This window comes from Pan troglodytes, chromosome 7, assembly GCF_028858775.2.
Source record: "Pan troglodytes isolate AG18354 chromosome 7, NHGRI_mPanTro3-v2.0_pri, whole genome shotgun sequence".
In the NCBI taxonomy this organism is placed as follows: Eukaryota; Metazoa; Chordata; class Mammalia; order Primates; family Hominidae; genus Pan; species Pan troglodytes.
Window position 1 is genome coordinate 31,245,777 of NC_072405.2, and position 25,345 is coordinate 31,271,121.

Sequence of the window (25,345 nt, forward strand, 5' to 3'; positions counted from 1 at the left end):
TTCCCCACTTAAAGGCAATTTCTGCACTTCAAAAGGATTCCAGCTGGCGAAATTTAAGGTGGAGAATAAGCCCCCAGTCAAGAAGCTTCTCAGGGGCCTTTCAGTTTTCCTTGGCTTGAGAACGGGATGCATTTTTAAATGTTTGCCTCTTCATGTTTGTCAGAGCGCCAGGGGAGAAACGCTTCCTCTTACTTCCACACCTCTCTCGCTCAGCCATAGCTGGCACGGGAGCCAGCCACGTTTTCCTGTGTTACTTTGCCTTCTCATGAACCTGCCTGACTTCCTCTCTTTCTCTGCCTGCTTCCCCACCCACCCCCCAGCTCACACCCCACCCCTAGGGGGAGGAGAGAGTCCTGCTGCCCTGGGTTCACTAGGTTTAGCAGCTTTCCTTCAACAGATGCTGAAAGGGCCAACAGTTGGGCTGACACAGCTCATAGCTCACACTCCAGGAGATGCTCTCCCACATGTCATTCATTCATTCATGCATTCATGAATTCATGCATTCACCTGTTCACTCTCTCACCTAGTCACCCAGTCAGCCAGCATGGCATCTGAGGTGCTGGTGGGGCCCACGGGTGACTCAAAGAAAAACAACACATAGTCTTTCTCTCCTAACTTATAAAGTGCTTGAAGCTTTGAGAGACAGGAATGAGCAACTACAGCACAAGACACAGGGAAGTCAAAACCCAGTTTAGAGGGTAGGAACATTTTAAAAGCACAGAGAAAGAAAAGATCAGCCAGGGATGTAGGTGGAGCCCAGAGGGAGGCAGTCAGGGAAGGCTTCCTAGAGGAGGAAGCATTGTGACGGGAGCAGGGTCCAAAGACGCCAAGGATGGGGAAGTGGCCAATGCCAGAATATGGAGGTGGGAAGCTCTCTGGTGGGCACAGAGGCACTGCTGCACCCCTCTTTCCAGGGCTTTGGAGTTTGCTGGGGGCGGGGGAGGGGGGGGGTGTTCCCAGGCATGTCCACTGGCAGTCACTGCTTTGGTGGCATTGCTTCAGTCACCTTGGAAGCAATGCACCATCCCCACATAGCAGTCACCAACTCGTGCCCTTCTCCATCAGGCCCAGAAGAAATACCTTCATGCTCTTCTCTGTCCTAAACACTCAGGCTCCCCGCACCCTTTTCTTGAGGGACCCAGATAGCACTTGCTCCTCCAGCCTCACCAGTCATGCCCTCTCCCTTAAGGGAAGCTCCAACTACCACCTTCCCTAGGAAGAACTATCCTTCCTGCCCACCCCCTTCCATTCTAACCAGGGAAAGCTTCCCTTCGGCCAGCCCACCCCTGCCTGTGCCAGCGCCCCCTGGTGTCTCCCTTAGAGCCCTTGCCAGTGGCCCACTGGCCAGGCCCATGGGCTCTGGAGTTGGGCAGACCTGGCTTTGACTCTGGCTCTGGCACCTTTCAGCTCTGTACTTGGCCAGATTACTCACTTCCATAGGACCTGCCCTTGCATTTCCTACCTAACATCCTTTCACCCTTATCTGATCAATCACACCTTGACTTGCATTCAGGGCAACCATCCTCCTCTACTCTCAGTCCTTGTAGATTAAGGGGAGCTGTAGAGGGTCACTGCTAGGTTCAGGGATAGGCACAAGACCAAAGCGAGACCAATCCTGTGACTTTTAATGGATGGAAAACCCTATTTCCACTGGGGTTGACAAATTGGTCAAACACAAACCTAAGGCTGTTGGGGCCATCTTTGTCACAAGGAAAGACTCTATTTACAAATGAAAACAGCACAGAAAAAAACAATCAAGAGACAGATTCCTGGTGACACTGAGCACCTGGATCCAGCCTCGCCTGAAGTTATCCCTGGAGTTTTCAGTTTTGTGAACCAATGTTTCCCCCTCTTTTCTGGCTTAAGCCGATTTGAGTTGACTTTTTGTCACATGCCACTAATAGTCTTGATGAAAGAAATACTTAACTTGGAGACTTAAATGAAAGGTCCGAGTAGTGCCCAGGAATGGAATAAGGTGGCACTCACTGACCACTTTGGCAAATCTCTCTGAATCTGCCTTCTTATAGGTCTGTTACATTTCCATAAACTATAGTTCCGTAGTAGTAGAATACTATGTTTTTCTTCTTCCCACAGCTTCGATCAAATCTTCCTTTGTAAAATCTTCACTCTCCCTGGCTTTCTTGACCACAGCTCTGTGTTCCTCATAAATCTCTATGTTCCACATCCGTTTTCTCCCCACCCCACCCCCGGGCTGAGGCAGGATGGGTTTAACAGTACAAGACTTCAGGATGTGGCGTGGGTGATGTCGTCTTTGTGTAATGTGCTGATAAGCCAGGGCAACGAAACCAAATCAAACCAAAGACTTTCCCAACAGGCTTCAAATCCCTGCTCTGGAGGACACCAGGTGCTCAGAAAAGTCTACACTGCCATCTAGTGGATGTCTGCAGCATCATCAGCACGCGGAAGGGAGCCCTTTGGGGAGAATTCCTTTGGGACTGTCCCTGGCCTGTGAAAGCATCTGACTGACCCTCACTACATAAGGGACAAACCCCAAGACAAGTGAATGGATGGTGAAGCCGAGAGTCCTGTCCCGCAGAGTAGCACATACTCCTCTAAAAGATTGGGTTCCTGCCCGGCCTCTGCACCTCCCATCCCAGGAGTTAGAATCAGCAGGCTTCCTTTCTCTGCTCCTCTTGGCTGTCCACAGGCGTGCCCAGTCCAAGGGTTTCCAGGGAAGAGGGCTGACGCTGTGTGCACATGGGTGTGCATGCAAGTGTGTGTGTGCACATGTGCACACATGTGCACGTGTGCACTTTATTGCTTGTCTTCCCAAAGGAAAGGGTGTTTGTCATGTTTGCAAACAAGACAACCTAGCAAAGCTTCATGACAACAGCCTCATAACTTGCGAGCCATATCACAATCTATTTGCTCTCTGAGAGTGAAAAACACTTCAAAGAGAAGAGTCTATTCCCCGCATTGGAGTAACTTGTGTGCTGCCGCCCTCCGGAGCTTGTTGTCCTACTGGGCTTAGCTGACTGCATGAGGCCTAAACAAGGCAGCACTGAGGGGAAGGAAGAACCCCTTGTGGCCCTTCCCTGCCACCCTGCACAGAAGGGACCAGAAGGTCAGCCTTGGTGTGTGTGCTTGGTCACATCCCGGCCACGACCCTTCCATCTCCAGGCATTTGTGACCCAAGTCCTGCCTAGATTGACACCAGCACCTCCTTCTAAAACACAGCAGAAAAGAGGCCAGTCTCCACCATTGACACTCTGGGGGCTCAGTCTGGCCCAGGAGTCAAGAAATAAAGAAGCGGAGACCAGAAGGCCAGATCAGCTTCCCCAAAACACACTCTGGCTGCTGAGGGCAGCAGCAGACCCATTTCCCACTTCTATGACTCTTCCCCAGGCTTTCCAGACCCCTAAATGTAATAGTACTAATCACTGCCCAGTAAAATAGTTATTTCCAGTTCCTAAAATGCTTTGTTCTTCTTTTACACAACTTTGGGCAAAAGAAGAGCGTGTCTCATGTTGTGACAACAAAGCGTCAAGATGCACTGACCTCTGCCTGTTTAGGCGACTTGGGAAGCTCTGTCCTGGTAAATACCAGCTTCTCTCCAGCCCAGAAGCCATCTGAAGGCCCAGACACCCCGTGCCTTGAGAGAGGACTCCTCCCATACCACGCCTTCTTCCACTTATCTGCCAACTCCAAAGCACACACCAGCTGGTCTCCACCAGGCTTGGGGTCCCAGATCTCAGGGGCAGCCAAGGAGCTCCCAGAGCAGGGGAGCAGGAAAAGGCCTGGGCAGAATGGCCTCAACCATCACCAAAGTTTCCAGTCTGCAGCCCTCCCACCGGCCCCCAGCCTTCTCCTCAAGTCCACTCTAAGGAAGGCACAACTTTATGACAACAGCCATCTGCTGCCACCAGACCCAACCCAGATGGCTCTGCACGCAGCTTCAAGTCACCCAGATGAGCAAGCCTGGAGGAACATCAAGACCCCCAACTGTCCTCCCGCTTTAACACAGCCCTGCTCACTCACGTCCACGGCCCCCGGGAACTTGACTATTGGCTCCATCCAGGAGGTGATCTTCTGTCTGTAGTTGTTACAATCAGGAACAACCTTGCAGCCAATGTTCCCCAACTCTGGGTAGAAAACTTCAAGGCCTCTATGAAGAGAGAGGGGAGGTTGCCCTGTGTCAGGGTTTTAAGGGAGCCTGGGGTTCCCAAGGCTTCAGTCTAGCACTATTGGGAATGTAAAGTGAAATGGGATCAAATCCTAAACCTGCCACTAACTAGTTGTGTGACCGAAGAGTTACTTGACCTCCTTGTGCCTCAGTTTCCTCATCTGTAAAACGAAGACACTAATAATTCCTCCCTCATGGAGTCAGTGTGAGAAGAAAAGTGGCGGTCAATGGTCAGAACAGAACCTGGCACGTTGTAAGTCATCAGAAAGTATAATATTAATTATCATCAGCCTTTACTTCCCTAGAAGAACAGATATCCTTAGGCAGACTTAGTGTCTTTAAAGTAGGATTGAGTTTATAAAAACAATACCTATAGATTGCTTTTCAGGAACATTCTTATTACAGAAAGAAAGGCTTAGCAAGTCAGCACAGCTTCCTTCAAGGGCATAGACCTTCTCTCTCCCCTAAACAATCAAGAGCTCCCCATGCCTGAAATCCCACCATTAGGTGAAGAATTGGCTTCTTTGGGTTAAGCATTGACCATAGCCTAGGTTCTCTTTCAAAATGCAAACATCCCTCAGTGGGTAAAACACTGGCTCACTAAGACTGTCAGTATGAATGAACCAGTTCATCTATTTGCTCCCTGAGAAGAAGGGCCCGAACAGCACCAGGGTTCTGAGAATGTGGCTTCCTGGAAGGGAAGAAAATATGATGCAGAGCAAGGCAACAGAGCCTGCAGGGCAGGGCAGGCCGGGCTGGGCCATGACTGCACCAGGCTGGCTTTAAGTGCATGCTTTTATTTGAAACTCAGGAACATAGGTAAGATTTTTCAAAGACATTTTTTAAAACTGTTTTTGCTTGCCCTTCTATTATAATTTATCTCCTTGACCTAAGTCCTCTGTAGGGTTAATGCGGGTTAAGACATCACTGAGAGAGAAAGGGTGTGGGTAGGGAGTGGGTGTTGCAGGTCCCCAGCCTTTCCTAACACCTTGCAGGGCTAAGCCGCTCTACAGCCTGCCAGTAGCCACCCACAGCTGTCCACAGTGCCTTGCTGGGGGTGATGTCTAAGGGGACCCTGTGAAGATGTAATTTGGAGAACAGATCTGGAAAGGGAGCTCCCTGAACCTGGGGCCTGGGAGTAGGCCAAGAGCAGCTTCCTGGTGGGGAACCCTGCATTGCCCCTCCCACCTTCCACCTCCCACCCTTCCAGTGGCTCCTGAAGTCCAGCCTTGGGCAAAAGGCCGCTGAGCCCCCAGCACCTGGCAGCCCCGGACCAGGACACTTCAGTGGGCCAGCGCCCCCAGTGCCAGAAGTCACGTGCTCTGGTCTCAGAGAGTGGAAGCAGGATGAGTCATGGGCTTGCTGAGCAAATTTCTTTCTTCTAACTCTTTGCGCATTTACAGCAATTCTTGGTGGATGGCAAGATTTTCACAGCTTTTGGAGAAGTTTTAGGTGACCAGTTTTATCTTCCTAGCATCATCTTAAGGACTGTTTGGTTTGTTTCTGCTGCAACTCCTTGCTGCCGCAGCTAGCGAGATGCGAGGCAGAGAGGGGACCCACCAAGGGCAGAGAGACAGACAGCAAACAGCACAGGATGGGAAAACTGAGAGGTAGGGAGGAGGTAAACTGAGGGTGGAGAGACGCCCTCACGCCCATAACCCCTCTCCCCTTTTTATCAGAGTGGAATTGTTGTAAATATCAAAAGGATTAAACAAGTAAAATCAGCAAATTGTTATTTGATGAGGTGGGCACAGAGCCACAGAGAGTGCCCTGAAGGACAGGGCACATGCCAGGGAACCAGGGATTTGGGTCTTGTCTCTGTCCCTCTCTTCACGCCCATAGGGCACTGCCAGGCCAGCGTTTGAACATAGCATATTGCCCCACCTAGGATGATGGGAAAGGGGCATGTGCAGGCCTCTGCCCTGCTAAGCTGCTTTAGCAAAGTCTTGGAGAAGGACACGGAGACAAATTTATTTGATCTGCAGATGGCACAGAGCTGGTAACCAACAATTCTGATGATCAGATTGACTTACAAGATGACCTGGACAAACCTGAGGTGAGCTGAATCAAAAATTAAAGTTACTGAGAAAATACAATTTAAATTTTGCATTCAAGACTAGGCACGGTGGCTCATGCCTATAATCTCAGCTCTTTGGGAGGCTGGGGTGGGAGTACCACTTGAGCCCAGGAATCTGAGACCAGCCTAGGCAACATAGTGAGACCCTGTTTCTACCAAAAATTAAAACAAACAAACAAACAAAAAACAACCATGGTAGTGCCTGCCTGTGTTCCCAGCTACTTGGGAGGATCACTTGAGCCCAGGAGGTAGAAGCTGTAGTGAGCCATGATTGCATCACCGCACTCCAGCCTGGGTGACAGAGCAAGACCCTATCTCAAAAACAACTTGCATTCAAGCCAGAAAACCTCAAAGGGGCCACCTTCCTGTGTGCCCTTGCTGCTTGTGGTTTACCTGACATGGAATTCATTCTAATTTCCATGTGGAGAGTTTGGGGATCTCCTGATCTCCTTGACAAGACTTGGAGGCACTCTAGACAGTGGAGTGAAAAGATCAGGGGCCCTGGCCCCAGCTTCGCCATGAACTAATGCTACATAAGGGACTGGGGAACGAAGGGCATGACTTTTACTGGGCCACCCCAATAGATCAGGGACATCATATATGTATGATTTCATTTCATGCAACCATACCTTGAGGCAGCTGTTAGCACTATTCCTATCTCCAGATGAGTAATTGAGAAACTGTTGGACAATACCTATTTGCAGCTGCTACGTGTTGGAGTGATCTGTTGTGTACAACAGAGAACTAGTACAGTGGGCTTGGCTGCACTTTCTTCGCCATACCACACGTTTTCCCTAGTGAGCTGTTTCATTCCTCCAGGCTTCAGTTTGAGCCAGGTGGTCATGTGAGTCTCTGTCATGGCAAGAATTAGATCACAAGGGCTGGGCGTGGTGGCTCAAGCCTGTAATCCCAGCACTTTGGGAGGCTGAGGTGGGATGATCACTTGAGCCCAGGAGTTAGAGACCAGCCTGGGCAACGTAGTGAGATCCTGTCTCTATAAAACATAGAAAAAATTAGCCAAGTGTGGTGGTACGCATCTGTAGTCCAGCTATATAGGAGGCTGAGGTGGGAGGATTGCTTGAGTCTGGGAGGTCAAGGTTGCAGTGAGCCATGATCCTGCTACTACATTCCAGCCTGAGTGACAGAGGGTGATGCAGTGAGACCCTGTCTCTAAAAACGTGGCTTCTCAGCTGTGCCTGTATGAAGGGCTTAGAATTTCAGCTGCCCCTCAGTGAGTGCTATGGTCTGAGTGTTTGTGTCTCCTCAAAATTTATATGTTGGAATTTAATCCTCAATATGATGGTATTAACAAGCGGGACTTGAAAGAGGTGATTAAGTCACCCTTATAAAAGGCACCCTCATAAAAGAGGCTGAAGGGAGCTGCCCTTCCCTTCCCCCATGTGAAGTCGCAGCAAGAAGGTCCCATCTTTGAAGCAGAGAGCAACCTTGTACCGCACACTGAATCCACTAGCACCTTGATTTTGGCGCTTCACAGCCTCCAGAGTTGTGAGTAATACATTCCTGCTGTTTAGAAATGACCTAGTCTAAGGTATTTTGTTATGGTAGCTGAACAGACTAAGACAGTGAGGATGACAAAAAGACACATGGGATATGAGGCTGCCTCGAAGAGGGGGCTCACTGTGAAAGTGTGGGTCACCCCACTTGAAAAACAGCAAGCCAGGTACGGCAGTGCATGCTTGTAATCCCAGCACTTTGGGAGGCAGAGGCAGCAGGACTGCTTGAGCCCAGGAGTTTGAGAACAGCCTGGACAACATACCGAGACTCCCAACTCTACAAAAAATAAGAAACTTAGCCAGGTGTGGTGGCATGCACCTGTAGCCCCAGCTACTCAGGACGTTGAGGCAGGAGGACTGCTTGAGCCCAGGTGTTCAAGGCTGCAGTGAGCTATGATCAGGCCACTGCACTCCAGCCTAAGTGACAGACAAGACTCTGTCTCTAAAAGAAATGTATTTAAACAGAAGAGAAACCAAGGCCCCTGAGAGAGATTGAAGGACTGGGGATGACTGCCCAGGTTGGGGGGAGCTGGCGATGAAGGGGCAGGGCAGGGCATGGCACCTGTCACCACACACATGAATGACCACAAAGAAGATGAGAAACTAGACTAGTTTGTGTACCTCATGGATCTGCACTACAAAAGGTGGGGTTGATGTTCAAGAAGAGCAGCAGGGCCTTGGGATAAGAATGTACTTTCTGAAGAACGGAGCTTTTCAACACCAAAAAGCAGGACACTTTGAGCAGCAGCTCCCATCCCTAGGGGAGCTTGCAGGGCTGACTGGATGGCAGCAGCAGGTGGGGATTTTTGAGTGGATTCACCTCCTGGCTGCAGGTTTGGAGGATCATGGTTCTTTCAATTCTGTGACTGAGCCCAGGGTTGGGACCGTCGGTGGTTTTGCTGGTCTTGTCTGGGGTATCTCAGAAGCAGGGAAGGTCTGATTCCCGAGAAGCGTTACTCTTAACAATGTCTCACTGCTTGTCACAGTACATAAAATTCCTCCCTTATAGATTAATACCTTTAGGCATTGAGTCCAATCTTTAAGAGTTCCCTGGTAGACCAAATGCCCACAAGAGGAGTGCCTTCTCTGGGGGATCTCTTGCCAAGGTCAGAGCCTGAGCTGAGTGGGGATCTTGAGGAGGGGTCAGTGCAGGAGGTCCTGCTGTCTCCTCAGGGGTCCGATCTGTCCTCGATGCATTTTTCATTTCATCATCATTCATGATGCTCTCTTCCAAACAAAAATCTTCAGTGACAATAAAGACAAAGCTCCTCTTTTGCAATGATGGCTTGAAATCAAAAGACATCTTCCTGGCATGCAACCTTAAGGTCATAAGTCTCTTTCTCAGACTGGGGGCCTGCTGGTGTATTCTGGGAGTCCTGAGAATGGGCCCCCTTGACTCAAGTCTGGGAGCCCTGAACCTGGGGTGAAGGTTGTCAGAAGCAGATAGGGAAAGAGCATGAGTGTGGAGTCAGACAAGGGGGCTAGATCTTGGCTCTGCTACTTTTAAGCTATGTAAACACTGTGGACAGATTTCTTAATCTCTGGGGACTCTTCATCTGCAAAATGGGGGTGCTAACACAGACTTTGTAGGTTCGTTACTGACAGTGAAAGGAGTCAAGGAGTCCAGGCACCGGCAGAGCACCTGGCACACAGAAGGTGCCCTGGGACTTCCCACGTGTGTCCCCATGCATGGGTCACCAGGGCACCAACATGTGATCTTGGCAGGGCAGAGCCTAGGGCATCTGGAGCCTCAGGCTGGTCACCCCCAACGACCCTACAGACATCCTCATTTCCCACAGTGTGGGAAACACCAGGAACTGCTGAGGTCCTCCTTAAGGGGCCCTTATTGTGGCCCAGGCCTGCTGTACCCTGGCCCAGCTGACCTCTCCTGGTTACGGGGGTGTTGACCTTGCACTGCTCAGAGCGAGAAGCCTGCCAGCCCCTCAGCTCACTCAGCAGAGCACCTAGAAAATTAGATCCCACTTGTGAGAGGCAACCACATTTCTCTTCCTTCTTCCACGTGAAAACTTCACCCAGAACTGTTTTCTTGCTTGTTTGTTTTTTTGTTTGTTTTTTGAGACAGAGTCTTGGTCTGTCGCCCAGGCTAGAGTGCAGTGGCGCAATCTCGGCTCACTGCAACCTCCACCTCCCAGATTCAAGGGATTCTCCTGCCTCAGCCTCCTGAGTAGCTGGGATTACAGGTGTGCGGCACCATGCCCGGCTAATTTTTTTTTATTTTTAGTAGAGACGGGGTTTCACCGTGTTGGTCAGGCTGGTCTCAAACTCCTGACCTCGTGATCTGCCTGCCTCGGTCTCCCAAAGTCCTGGGATTACAGGCGTGAGCCACCGTGCCCAGCCTACACCCAGAACTATTTAACGAGATTTTTCAAAATATACTGACATGAACAAAGTTTGTTACTTTTTTTTTTGTTGTTGTTGTTGTTGTTTAGGCAGGGTCTGGCTCTGTTGCCCAGGCTGGAATGCCGTGGCACAATCATGGCTCAGACCAGCCTTGACCTCCTGGGTTTAAGCGATCCTCCCACCTCAACCTCTTGAGTAGCTGGGACTACAGGTGTGCATCAGCATGCCTGGCTAGTTTTTAAACTGTTTTGTAGAGAAAAGAGTCTCTCTATGTTGCCCAGGCTGGTCTCAAACCCCTGGGCTCAAGTGATCCTCCACCTTGGCCTCCCAAAGTGCTGGGATTACACATGTGAGCCACTTCATCCAACAAAAATGTTACTTTTTAAGAAGGATTCAACTACATAATTTTAAGAGAAGACATGTATTTATGGTTCTAAAAGTAATGTTTGTCAAAAATGTTTTAAATAAAATTAAAAAGAAAAACAAACATTTTCATGAATAGTAATGTTTGTGAAAATTCAAAGGTACAGAAGAGAGTAAGTAGTCAAAGTTCTTTTTCCCCCTCTCTCATTTCTCACACATGGGCTCAGTGGGGTGTCCCCCTCCTCAGCCACCAAACTGGCAGAGAGGTTTGGCATCAGTTTGACCTGGGGAGTCCTCAGGATGACCCACAAGTCCAGACAAATGAAGGCTTGCTTTTCTAACCGGCAGAGTTGGTGAGGAGAGAGCCAAACGCCAGGCTTTCCAGCTTACCCAAAGTAGAAGCAGCTTGTGCCCTTGGAAGGGAAGAAGCCAGCCTCGTCACCCAACTCCATCCAGTGCCATGATCCCTAAAGGGCCCTGCACAAACTCTCCTGGTCCTATCATTGAAAAAAAACCTCTCACACAGGAAGGGTCTAATCATACACCTTCTTTCATTAAAATGCCTCTTTGTTGGGGTTCTGGGGAGAGGGGGCATTCAGGCTGCAGGGAGGGATGGTCTCTCTCTGGGTCTCTCTCTGAGGGTCTCAGCCTCCTGCCCCCACAAAGACCCCCCAGGTTTGGAGGGCCCAAACAGAGCCGACCACATACACAGCCCTCCTGGTCCTGGGAGAGGTGCATTCTGGAAGGCAGGAAGGAGTCTGTTTCTAAATCCCTTTCTCAGTGCCATCCTCCATCAAGGTGGTCTCCAGACCTGACACGTGTTCTGCCTTCCCATAAACTCAGGCTCAGGAGATGGTGCTCCTTGGTTCTGGATATACCCTTCCCTGCGATCTACCTGCCTGGTAGCCTCTGTGCCTCCCGCCTCCAAGCCTGCCCTGACTTACTGGCAAAAGAGGGTGTCCTCGTCCAAGAGGGCCTCATGTGCACACGGGCTGTTCTCGTCCTTGTCTCCAGTGACCACCATCATGAGACCCAGTAACAGTGCTGCTGTGACCAGCGTCATTGTCCAACCCATGGGCACCTGGAACAGAAAGAACTTTAGAGCCGCTGGATCCCCTGCAGGGGCCTTCCTGCCCACTACCTGTGCCCCCCACCCCAGGGGCCCACTTGGCAGGATAGAGACCTCTGGTTAAGCACAGGGAGAAGGACAGGCAGGTTCCAGGGCTCCGCAGCTAATCCAGTCCACCACCCGGACACAAGTACTTTGGGAGGACTGGGCCTCTTCCAAGTTGGACTCAATGTACATTCCTGGCAGAGGCCCCTCCCCTGGCAGGACACAGCTTTGTTGTCACTCTTGTCCTGGCTGCCAGGGCAGAGAGCAGGCTGCAAAGTAGAAGTGCTTATATAAGCTTCTCGGTGCAGCTCCTTGTCCAGTCCCTGCTGTTGGCCCGGGGATGGTCAGCTGGCCAAAGGCCAGCCTGCTCCTTGGCTGTAAGGCAAGCCCTGGGAAGCTGGTGATCCCAGGCTCAGGGCTAAGAGTTGGGCTGTGCCCCTCAGACCGGCTCTGACTCTCCTGGCCCCCATTCTTCCACCACCTGTCTCCACAGCCTGTGAGCTTCCCCAAGCTGGAGGTGGTTGGACACAGTGACCTTGTGTAGGAGGGACTGCTGCAGGGGGTGGGGGCAGGCGCACCCCAGACCGAGGCCAGCTCCGAAGGGCCAGCTGAGGACAGAAGGGTGCGTCTGGGTGCACCTTGCAGCTGTGCTGAACTCAGCACTCTCCCAAAATAATCGTATCTGGAGAAGGAGGTCTGGGGAGCTGCTTGGGGCTCAGAAAGGGGTGGCCTGCCCCAGCGGTGCACTGGGAGGAAGGGGAGCCGGGGACTGTCGCCTGCATTCCCTTGGGGAACAGTCCTGCCACCAGGTGCATGTGGGACTCTGGTTTGAGCCTGAGTGGGCAGGGAGAAGAATAAAGGCGGCTTGCCACAGCCTTTCCAATAGCTCTGCTCTCTGCTTCTCAGAGGCGGGGGTGGGAGAGACGTGCCAGCAACTCAGGACTCCTGGCTTCTGCTCTGAGCTCTCTCTGGATGCTGGGAGGCCACTGTGTCTCCCTAGAATGCACCACTTTTCCTTTTCACAAACAAGTAAAATAATTCCTGTCACCGTGGTGCCTTGCTAAGGAATATGAGATCATCGCTGTAAAGTACACGCAGCTAGACCTTTAGAGAAACTACTTTCAGCATAGTCTGCTTTCTGGCTCAATTCCTGCCTCCAGGATCCCAACCTGTAGCAAAAAGCCCCCCTTAGGGGCTACATATTAAACACATTTCTCAATCATTAGGTTCTCTGAAGTACAACCAGGACTCCCCCTTGCCCCAACCAGAAAACGTATTCCCAAGATCTCCCCTAGTGGACAGAGTCTAATAGTAGCCTCCTCACAAGATCATTATGAGAATGAAATCAACCAGGTTAAGCCCTCAGTAAGGTGCCTGGCACATAGTAAATGCTCAATAATTTATGAATAGTCTAAGTATTCTTTCACGGATCCATCCATTCATTCATTCCTTTGCAACCCACTTCACTCAGAGGCATTAAGCACCTCCCACGTGCCTGCCCCATGTTGGGCCCAGGGGTATAGGTTGAACATGGCCTTGTCTGCATGCAGCTCACAGGACAGCCACAGCCAAGGAGATGCTGCCAGAAGGGCTGCCCAAGACCAAGAAACTCATCTTCCAAATGGCATCCACTAGAGAAGTCTCAACTTTTCTGGGTGTCAACTCTTTTAGCACAGTGATGGCGGCCTGGAGGAAGGGAGAGCCCAAAGTGCAGGTTGCTGCTGTTGAGCCCACTTCCAGTGGCGGTTCTTCCTTACTCCACGTGCCAGGCACTTTTATCTCCGAATCCTCATGCCAATCCTTGGAAATAGGCACTATTATCACCCCATCTTATGGAGGAGGAGACAGCACAGTGACATTAGTTAAAACCTGATCTTGGTCACCAGGAAGTGGCAGAACCGGAATTTGAACCCCAGGCTCTGGTTGAACCTGTGGAAACTGGGTTGAGTCCACTGAGTCCATGCTTGGTTTTGAGACAGGGTCTCACTCTCATCGCCCAGGCTGGAGTGCAATGGGGTGATGCTGGCTCCTGCAACCTCCGCCTTCTGGGCTTCAAGGGATTCTCCTGCCACAGCCTCTCAAGTAGCTGGGAGTACAGGCACACCACGGCTCTGGCTAATTTTTGTATTTTTTGTAGAGACGGGGTCTTGCATTGTTGCCCAGGCTGGTCTCGAACTCCTGGGCTCAACTAATCCACCTGTGTGCTCCCAAAGTGCTGGGATTACAGGCGTGAGCCACCACACCCAGTCCAGTGTCCACGCTCTTAACCACCTGGCTCCACTGCACTCTGTAGCTGCTCCACTGCCTCTCACTCACTCCCTCTACATTCCCTTTGCTCTTGGGAGAAGGACCCAGAGTCCTTCACGTGGACCACAATACCCTGCGAGATCAGGCTTTTCCTGTCTCTCTAGCTGACTTCCTCTTCCTCTCACATGTTACCTCTGGCGGGTTCCTCAAGCTCCTTTCTATGCCAGGGCTGTGATAGGCACTGACCCTGCTTCCCACCTTCATTAGGGGGGTAGCTGAAATGTCGTTTCCTAAGAGAAACTTGCTCTTTCCCCTAGGGTCCATCAGATTCCTGTTATAAACAATTAGAGCACTTTACTGCTTTCTTCCTTATTCTCATATAGTTGTAATAAATTATTTTATAGTTATTTGCTTAGTGATAATATCTCCTCATCCCCCCAGCCTATAAGCTTCTGGGAGGCAGCACGGGGACTGTCCAGCATTCTGAGCATCTTACATGGAGTATATAGAAGCTTAATAAAATTCTTGTTTAAGTGCATGACACACGCCACTTCCGTTTCTGATCATCCTCATTTTCACTTAACAGGTCTTAACTCTGTATAAACATCAGTAGGAAACTAATCACTCAGGTTGGCCCTTAGCCCTGGATGCCTTTTGCTTATTTATCTAACCTTCTCTGGCTTGTTTTTGTGCAGAGAGATCTGGCAGAATGCAGTGGTTCTCGGGATTTTTCAAACCTGATCTTTCTCTTGGGGATTTTCAGGACTTTGATTCTTACTTGAAACCTAAGATCTGAAAGCCGTGTTCAAGCTTGCGGAGTGACAATTCTCCCTCCCCATCACCACCCCGGCTCCTGGAAAGTCCCATTGCTAGATTTCTTGGTGCCCACCCTTGAAGTCCCCCTCTCTTCCTTCAGTTACCTGGGCTGGGACCACTTCCAGACACCACCATTCAAGCCAAACTTGTGGCTTCCTGAGACACATTGGTCCCTCCAGCTACTGGGATCTGTTAGACCACTGCTGCTGAAACTCTTCACTCCCTTCTTATCCCTCCAGGCCTCCTGTGCCTGACACCCTCCAATCACTGCCTAGGCCTCATTTCATTTCTCTACCCAGACACAGACTCTTGTTCTTTCTCTCCCTCCTAAACCTTTCCACATAGGCCCTCTGGAATCTCTGAACTGTAGTGAACAAATTCCCCCGAATTCTTTTCATTGATTCCTAATTAAAAATTAATTGAGATATAATTCACACATAAAATTCACTCTTTTAATATGTATAATCCAGTGAGTTTTCATATGTTCACAAGCTTGTGCAACCATCACCACTACCAAAGTACAGAGCATTTTCATCAACCTAAAAGAAGTCCTGTACTTATTAGCAGTAACACCCCATTCCTCCCTACCCCCAGCCCCTGACAACCCTAATCTATTTTCTGTCTCTATGAATTTGCCTATTTTGGATGCCTCTACCAACATTTTCCCCTCCCTCTTTTCCAGCCTCCCTTCCCATGACCAATTTCTTGGACATTTTCATCACTACAAATTGCTCCATCCCTAAAATACTAAATTCAAGCAGTTTTTTTGTTTGTTTGTTTTTGTTTTTAGATGGAGTCTCGCTGTCACCCGGGCTGGAATGCAGTGGCATGATCTCAGCTCACTGCTGCCTCCGCCTCCTAGGTTCAAGTGATTCTCCTGCCTCACCCTTCCAAGTAGCTGGGATTACAGGCACGCACCACTATGCCCAGCTAATTTCAAGCAGCTCTTCTGATCACCATCTCTTCTCCTTCCTCTACCCTCTTGTTACTTCTTTGCACTTAGTCTTTCATTTGATTCTAAACTCTGGTCCCTTGACCACTCTCCTTTTTCCTTACCTATTCTGACTACCTTCCCTCTGGTACCCGGGTCTTGCAAACCTTTGTACTATTCACTTGCTAACATCTTCAATTTCTTCGCCCTTATCTTCGCATTGCAGCTGTTGGATGAAACTTCAAATTTGGAACAGTCCAGTGATCTGGCTACTCCGTCATGCAATCCTGCTCCCACTCTACTCTCAGTATCCTGTGCCTTCTACAGAGCCCAGGGTGGGGCCCAGGAGCCATGGGGGAAAACACCGTGCTAAGTGAAAGCAGCCAGTCGCAAAAGAGGACATATTGTATGATTCCATTTATATGAAATGTCCAGAATAGGCAAATACACAGGGACAGAAAGTAGACTAGTGGTTGCTAAGGCTGGAGGTGGAGGTGGGATAAGACGTGAATGAGAGGTATGGGGATGATAGCTAAACGGTATGAGGTTTCTTTTAAAGGTGATGAAAATGTTCTGAAATTGCCTATGTGATGGTTGCACATATCTATACATATACTAAAAACCACTGAATTATACACTTCAAAATTTATGAATTGTGAGATATGTGAAGCATATAGCAATAAAGCTGTTTTAAAAAAAATCATCCTGGGGATGTCAGCAAAATGGATGATTAGGAAGCTCCAAGCTCTTGTTCCCTCATGGAAAGCTAAACACACATACACACACACACACACACACACACACCCAGAGAGACAGAGAATTGGATGAACTAACTTTATAGAAGCTCTGGAAAACAGCCAAAGGTTAGAGCAGCCAAGTAAATGCCTAATCAAGGAAAGCCTCCTTAACCGCACCCTGGGTGAGAGAAGGAGACCGTGTCTCAAAAAATTTTTTAAAGCCTCCTTCAAAATAATAGGAATTTTTCCAGACACGGTGGCTCATGCCTGTAATCCCAGTACTTTGGGAGGCTGAGATGGGCAGATCATCTGAGGTCAGGAGTTCAAGACCAGCCTGTCCAACATGGTGAAACCCCATCTCTACTAAAAATACAAAAATTAGCCAGGCATGGTGACAGGCACCTGTAATCCCAGCTATTTGGGAGGCTAAGGCAGAAGAATCACTTGAACCCAGGAGGCGGAGATTGCGGTGAGCCAAGATTGTACTATTGCACTCTAATCTGGGCAACAGACTGAAACTCCGTCTCCAAAAAAAAAAAAAAAAAAAGGTTGGAAATTTCATTTTCTTTCTACCTTGTTCCACCTCCACTGCCAGCAGTATTGGTCTGGAGGAGATGGTAGCTCAAGCCCCAGCTCTTCCTTAAACTCAAAGAAGCAGAGCCAGACCCATCATGTGCAATGCTCTAATCTGTCTGGAGTCCACTTGCAGGAGTAGTCTCTGCTTTGCCTAAGGGAAAAGGGGAAGCATTGCTTATGAAAACAGCAGACCGACTATAGACCTTCAGACACTGAAGACAAAGATTACAGTTGAGACATACAATAGACCATCTAAAGCCCCAAGAAGCTCAAGGAATTTCAAGTAAAATAAACTCAAAGAGACCTACGCTGAGACATATTAGAGTCAAACTGTTGGAAGCCAAAGACAAAGAGAGAATTTTGAAAGCAATAAGAGAGAAGACTCATCATGTATAGGGATCCTCAATAAAATTATCAGCCAATTTATCCACAGAAACTTTGAAGCCCAGGGGGCTTTGGGATGATATAAAGTACTGAAAGAAGAAAAGTTGTCAATTAAGAATTCTATGTCCAGCAAAAGTATCTTCCGAAATATTAGTAAGAGAGAAATTAAGAAAGTCCCAGATAAACAAAAGCTTAGGGAGTTGATTACCACCAGCACTGCCCTGCAAGAAATGCTGAAAGTAGATCTTCAGGATGAAATGAAAAGATGACAGTGAGTTGAAACTAGGTGAAGAAATATATCAAGACCTTTGTTTGAGGTAAACACACAGCAAATTAAAAAGCCAGTATTATTGTAATTTTGGTTTGTAATTCCACTTTTAAATACAGAATGTCTTAGTCCATTTAGTGCTGTTATAAATGAATACCTGAGGCTGGATAATTGATAAAGAGGTTTATTTGGCTCACAATTCTGCTGGCCGGAAGACTGGGCAACTGGTGAAAGCCTCAGCCTTTTCCCACTCATTTTAGAAGGGAAAGGGAAGCTGGAGTGTGCAGAAATCACACAGTGAAATAGAAAGCAGGAATGAGAAATGGGAGGTGCCAGGCTCTTTTTAACAACCAGTTCTCATGGAACTAATAAAGTGAGAATGCACTCCCCTGGAACTGCATTCTATTCATGAAAGGTCTGCCCCCAAGACGCAAACACCACCCATTGGGCCCCACCTCCAATACTGGGGATCAAATTTCAACATGAGTTTTGCGGGGCACAAATATCTAAATTATAGCACAGGATTTAAAGACAATGAATAACATAATTATAAATCTTTGTTAGTAGGTATATAACAATGTAAACTGTAACATCGGTAACACAAAATGGGGGGCACAAAGCCGTATAAGTAAAATGTTTGTATGCAATTGAAGTTAAGTTAGTATCAATTCAAATTAGATCATTATAACTTTAGGATGTTATATGTAATTCCCATGGTAACCACAAAATGTATTTATAGAATATACACAAAAGGAAATGAGAAGTGAATAAAACATGTCATTACAAAAAAAATCAACTAAATGTAAAGAAAGGTAGAAATGGAGGAAATGAGGAACACAAAAAGCTGAAAAGCAGCCAGATGCAGTGGCACATGCCTGTAGTTCCAGCTGCTTGGGAGGCTGAGGTGAGAGGATCACTTGAGCCTAGGAGTTTGAGGCCAGCCTGGGCCACATAGTGAGACCCCATCTCTTAAGAATGCAAGCAAGCAAGCAAGCAAGAAGAGCTAAAACATACAGAAAACAAATAACAAAATGGCAAAATAAGTCATTGAGTCATTGTCTATCAGTAAATCGATTTAAATTTAAATTTAATTGGGTTCAATGCCTCAGTCAAAAGTTATAAACTGGCAGATTAGATTTTTAAAAAATGATTTAATTATATACTGTCCACAATAGACTTGCTTTAGCTCTAAGGACACAAATAGATTGAAAGAGAAAGGATTTAAAAAGATGTACACAGTAACGAAAAGAGAACAGGGATGGCTATATTAATATCAGACAAAACAGATTTTAAAGTTTAGTTCTACAAGAGACAAAGAAGGGCATTGTATATTGATAAGAATCAATTCACCAAGAAGACATAACAGTTATAAACCTATATGCACCAAACATCAGGGATCCAAAATATATAAGCACACAAGGATAGAATTGAAGGGAAAAATAGGTAGCTTAACAACAGTAACTGGAGATTTCAGTAGTCCACTTTTAATAGTGAATAGAACAACTAGGCAGAAGACCAATTAAAGAAATGGGAGGCTGGCTGGGCATGGTGGCTCACACCTGTCATCCCAGCACTTTGGGAGGCCGAGGTGGGTGGATCACTTGAGGTCAGGAGTTCAAGACCAGCCTGGCCAACATGGAGAAACCATGTCTCTACTAAAAATACAAAAATTAGCTGGGCACGGTGGCAGGCACCTGTAGTCCCATCCCAGCTACTTGGGAGGCTGAGGCAGGAGAATTGCTTGAACCCGGGAGGCAGAGGTTGCAGTGAGCTGAGATCACTCCACTGCAGTCCAGCCTGGGCGGCAGAGTGAGACTGTCTCAAAAACAAAAAACACAATACATCCCTAAGCCAAAAATTGGAATTCTGAAATGCTTCAGGATTCAAAACTTTGAAGGCCTATGGAATACCACAAGTGAAAACATCCTACACCTGACCTCATGTGATGGGTCACAGTCAAAACTTTGTTTTATGCACAACATTATTAATAATATTGTATAAAACTATCTTTAGGCTGTGTATAAGGTGTATATAAACATAAATAAATTTCATGTTTAGACTTAGGTCCCATCTCCAAAATATCTCATATATGCAAATATTCTAAAATCTGAAAAATTTGAAATTTGAAATACTTCTTGTCCCAAGTGTTTTCGATAAGGGAAACTCAACTGGTATACCAAGATGTATGGGATGCAGTGAAAGCTGTACATGCTGTAAAATAGCTATAAAAGCTTACATTGAGAAGTTGTAAATGCTTATATTAAAAAAGAAGGAGGATCTCAAATCAACAACCTAAATTTACACCTTAAGGAGCTAGGGAAAAAAAAAAAAAAAGAACAAGATAACCCAAAGCTAGCAGAAAGAAAGAAATACTAAAGATTGCAACAGACATAAAATAGAGAACAGAAAAACAGATAATCAACAAAACCAAAAGTTGGTTCTTTGAAAAACATCAGTAAAATTGACACTATCAGCCAGATTAATTAAAAAACAGAGAAGACTCAAATTACTAAAATAAGAAATGAAGCGATTACTCTAAAATTTATAAAAATAAAAATATAAATAAATAATATTTTACAGAAATAAAAAGGGTGATAAGAGATTAATATAAACAATGGGTAAGGTTGTTGGTTATGTAATAAATTTGATAACCCAGATGAAATGGACAAATTCCTGGAAACATAAAACCTACCAAGACTGAATCATAAAGAGATGGAAAGCCTGAATAGATCCACAACTAGTAAGAAGATTGAAGCAGTAATCAAAAATGCCCCAGTGAAGAAAAGTTCTGAACCAGATAGTTTTACTGGTGATTTCTACCAAACATTTAAAGAAGAATGAACACTCATCCTTCTCAAACTCTTCCAAAACATTGGAGAGAATACTCCCTGACTCACTCTGTGAAGCCAGCGTTACTATGGTACCAAAGCCAATTTTCTAACCAAAGTTAGAAAAGAAAACCACAAAGCAATATCCCTTAGAAACTCTGATGCAAAAGTCCCCAACAAAATATTAGCATAGATAATTCAACAGTACACTGATAGGATTATACAGCATAACCAAGTGAGATTTATTTCTGGAATGCAAGCATGATTCAACATATAAAAACCAATCAACATAATACCACCACATTAATAGAATGAGGGAAAAATACTACATGGTCATCTCAATTGATGCAAAAAAAGCATTTGACAAAACTCAACACACTTCCATGATAAAAACAAACTAGGAAGGGAAAGAAGCTTCCTCAATATGATAAAGGCCATGTACAAAAAGCCCACAGATAACAACATACTCAATGGTGACAGACTTCAAGTTTTCCTCTAAGATCAGGAACAAAACAAGGATGTATGCATTTGCCACTCTTATTCAACATATATAGAAAGTTCTAGCCAGAGAAATTATGCAAGGAAAAGAAATAAAAGGCATCCAAATTAGAAAGGAAGAAGTACAATTATCTGTTTGCAGATGACAATCTTACATATAGAAAACTCTAATTTTTTAAAAAAGAATAACTGTTAGAGCTAATAAGCAAATTCAGTAAAGTTGTAATTTACAAAATCAACAAACAAAAATCAAATGCATTTCTTTGCTCTAAAAATGAAGAATTCAAATAGGAAATTAGGAAAACAACTCTGTTTATGATTACATAAAGCAGAATAAACTAGGAATAAACTTAACCAAGGAGGTGAAAGACTTGCACACTGAAACTACAAAATTTTGCTAAAATAAATTAAAGAAGAGATAAATGTAAAGACATTCAATGCTCATGGAGTGGAAGACTTAATATTGTTAAAATGACAAAGTTACTCAAAGTGACCTACAGATTAATTGCAACTCCTATGAAAATGCCAATTTTTTTTTACAGAAATAGAAAAACCTATCCTAAAATTTATATATAATCTTGTGGGACCCCAAATAGTCAAAACAATCTTGAAAAGAAAACATAGTTGAAGAACTCATACTTTCTGATTACAAAACTTACTACAAAGCTACAGTAATCCAAATAGTTTCGTACTGGCATAAAGACAGATAAATAGGCCAACAGAATAGACTAGAGAGCCCAGAAATAAACCCTCATATGTGTGTATGTGTATGTATGTGTGTGTGTGTGTGTGTGTGTTCAAATGATTTTCAGCAAGGGTGCTGAAAATGATTCTGAGACAAGTGGATAGCCACATGCAAAAGAATGAAGTTGGATCCTTGCTTTATACCAGATATAAAAATTAACTCAAAATGGATCAAGATCTAAATGTAAGAGCTGAAACCACAAAACTCTTAGCATAAAACACAGGGGGAAATCTTCATGACATTGGATTTGGCATTGATTTACATAGGACACCAAAAGCAGAGGCAGCAAAAGTAGACTGACAAATTGAACTCCATGAAAATGGAAAACTTTTGGGCATCAAAGGACACTATCGAGACAGTGAAGAGACAACCTGCAGAATGAGAGAAAAAAAAATCCCAGGAACTGGTGTTCTCTAGAACCCCCTTCGACAACACTGGCCACTCCGTCCTCTTCACTGTGTAGACCTCTTGTTCAGCCTGTGTGGACTACTCTCTGTCTTCCCAATCAGCTGTGCTCTCTCCCACCTCTAGGCCTTTTTGCACAAACCATTCTGTCTATAACGGACACCTTCATCTCCTGCCCCATGACCCACCTGGCTTACTTTTGCTCACCTTCATGTGCTATTTAAACATCACTTCCTTTAGGGTACCTTCCTGGGTATCTTGTCATATCTGCAGACAGCATCTGCAGTACTTCCACCAGGACAGTATAATAGTATCTGGCCATTTTTGTTTATTTCCTTGTATTTGTCACTAGGCTGTTACCTTCACGGAGGAGGGACCCCATGTAGCCTGAGAATTGCTGTGTCTGCCACCAGTACAGTGCCTGGGACCAGCAGATGCTCCGTTACCCCTCGGGGATTGGGAAAGGGAGAAAATCAGAGAGGGAGGGGTGGATATTGAATTCCTAAAGGTCACACTTCTCCCCCCATTATAGATGTGGGTCTCACTGAAGCTCCAGGAGCAGAGCTGCTCCTCCCACCTCCCATTCATTGATTTCTGCCTTCTGCTCTAGTTTTCTGTGCACATACTTCATTCTGTGAGGGCCCCATTTGTCTCTGCATTCCCCACAGCACTATGAACATAGCAGATGCTTAATAAATCGTTACATAAATAAGCACGCACATATAAAAACCGTATGCTGTAAAGGAACTATTCTGACCTTTGGTTGTCCTACTTAGAGACAGAGAAAGAATTCCAAAGTCACCCAACATGCACTTGGGCCATCTTTTGTTATCAACTCTTTGTTGCTTTTTATGTACCTTTCATTTCAGATGACCAATTTGAAAATTGTCTTGAAATGTAAAAGTATAAAAATATAATTTCTTTTGTTTTTTTCTCAGGGAGTGGGGCTTACTTCTAAATGAACAATAAGAATTATATCAAACTTCCCATCACAAACCAGGCAAGCAACAAGAGAATGGAGTGAAATATTTTAAAAAGTGTTAAAACTTCAATCAACCTAGAATCTGTATCCAGGGGAATTTTTCTCCAAAGGTGGAGAGGATATGAAGACAAAGAAAAACAGAGAAGATTTTGCCCTTACACCTGCCTTGCATGAAATGTTAAAAGAAGCCCTTCAATGAAAAGGAAAATGAAATCTTGGCTCTACATAAAGAAAGGAAGAACAATGAAGATGGACTAAATGGAAGTAAAGGAAAATATTTTACCTTTATTATTCTTAATTGGCCTTATAGATAACTGTTTGTTTAAAATAGTTAAGAACAAGAATGTCTCAAGTGATTATGGCTTATTGTTAAGTTCATGAATGCTAGCAATGTCTAAGAAATGGGAGGAAGGAATGAGGAATGCTCTGTTACGGGTATCTGCACTTGCTGTTGTTTTACGAGATGTTCTCTTTCCTTCTACCAAGCAGAAGACAGAGGAATTCATGGTGGCAATGATGGGGCTGGCAAAGAGAGCTCCAGGGCTGGATTTTCCCAACAATTTTATTCCCCAGGAGTCAGGAGAGTGTCTGTGAGATAAACCCAGCTCTGACCCCTTCCCTCACCCCTCCATTTATCCAAAGGTCCTGCTAGACCTCGGGCCAGAGGCTGGGGGCCAGGACCTTTCCACTCTAGGGACACAAATTCTTCTTTTAGGTAGCCCCAGCTTGTTGGTCTCAGCAATCAACAGTTGACTTAATAAGCCCATTTCATTAATAGATGCACGTTGCATCTATTAATGAATCACTTCACCCATGGAATGGCAGGCTCCAGAGGGGCTATGAAATGGTGGTGCCTCACGCAATCACCTGCCGTCATGTCACCCTTGAAAGCTTGAACGTTTTGTCCATCTGGTGGAGGTGAGAATTGAACTTAAAGCCTAGTGAAGCTATATATTTACCTTGCCCCTCTTTGCAGGGGCAGAATCAATCTCTGGTTCCCCCTACATTTCTCAGGGTGGGAGGAAATGGGGATCCTTCTTCCTATATCATGGAAGGGAGAGTGAGGACCTCACAAAGGAAAGAAACTCACTAAATCTGTCAGAAGTAAGGCCTGCCTGAAATCAGTGAGGCTCATCGCAGCCCAAAATTCAGGCAGGGAGAAATTCACCAAAGTGGCCTTTCTGAGGAGAATTAGAGAAATGTTTGAGGCTCACAGATAGGCACCTAGAAACGCCATGAAGAAAGTCACAAATAATGCCTCAAATGATGTGCTCACATCACACTAGAGTGAAAAAATTGGAAACACCACCTTTACCATGAATTTCTCTTTTTTTTTTTTTTTTTTTTTTTTTGAGATGGAGTCTTGCTCTGTCACCCAGGCTGGAGTGCAGCAGCACGATCTTGGCTCACAGCAAGCTCCAACCTCCCGGGTTCATGCCATTCTCCTGCATCAGCCTCCCGAGTAGCTGGGACTACAGGTGACCACCACCACGCCTGGTTAATTTTTTCGTATTTTCAGTAGAGACGGGGTTTCACCATGTTAGCCAGGATGGTCTTGATCTCCTGACCTCGTGATCTGCCTGCCTCGGCCCCCCAAAGTGCTGGGATTACAGGCGTGAGCCACCACGCCCAGGCTTTACCACGAATTTCTAACAGCTCCCTAGGCCAAGGTGTTTTTTCTCTCCTCTGTCTCCTCTCTCTCGAAACAAATTCCTACCGCACACAAACAGGGAAGAAGAGCCCTTGTCACTTGTCCAGAACAGTGTGGGAGCTGTTGGGTGCTGGCTGCGGGAAGGTACACACCTTGACAGGTTTCTGGCCTGGAGAACGAGGGGAGAAAGTTCCCTCCAGGGTGCCCCTCAGTTTGGGCCCTTAAGGTAATCAGAGCCAGCGGATGTTGAGAGTTTGAGAGGTTCAGTAAGGTTCCTAGAGCCACAGGACAGGAGGGAGCTGTTGGCGGTTGGGGAGACAGTTGCAGAAAGTTCCAGGGGAGTTCCAGGGAGGAGCCGATATGTAGGGCAGGAGAGAATAGGAAAAAAAGAATGGGTGGGTTTGCCAGCATTCCTCCTTACAAGGATTCTAAGGAAAAGAGTGGAAACTGCGGAGACAATTCTCTTACCGTTTCTCCTTTCAAGATGCACAAAGAGTCAGGCAGAAGGGACACTAGAGATGCAGGAAAAGAAGGCCGCAGAGACAGGTGCAGAAGGTTGGAGGGAGGAACCACTGAGACCAGCGTCCAGGGAAAGATGGCCAACGTTTGACCACGGAGAGCAACAGGCCCTCAGCCACAGACAGGAGAGACCGGGATTGACAACTATCTTCAGAGCTCCCAGTCTGCGGGCATTGATTGACTGA

General features: G+C 46.4%; 1 protein-coding gene across 2 annotated transcripts in view; it reads right to left on the reverse strand.

Annotated features, from left to right (window-relative positions):
• Positions 1-24,976, reverse strand: part of PEBP4 (phosphatidylethanolamine binding protein 4) — a 228,327-nt gene extending 203,351 nt beyond the window's left edge. Inside the window, exons 1-3 of one of the 2 annotated variants that reach the window (XM_016959222.4) lie at positions 24,794-24,976; positions 11,404-11,540; positions 4,000-4,126 (exon numbers count right to left, since the gene is read on the reverse strand). In XM_016959222.4, coding sequence (XP_016814711.1) covers positions 4,000-4,126; positions 11,404-11,534 — 258 coding nt within the window. In that variant the 5' untranslated portion in view covers positions 11,535-11,540; positions 24,794-24,976. Of the gene's footprint in view, positions 1-3,999; positions 4,127-11,403; positions 11,541-11,642; positions 11,735-24,793 lie in introns of those variants that run through there. The other variant, XM_003311642.7, reaches the window with a different exon arrangement.
• Between the last annotated feature and the right edge of the window lie 369 nt (positions 24,977-25,345).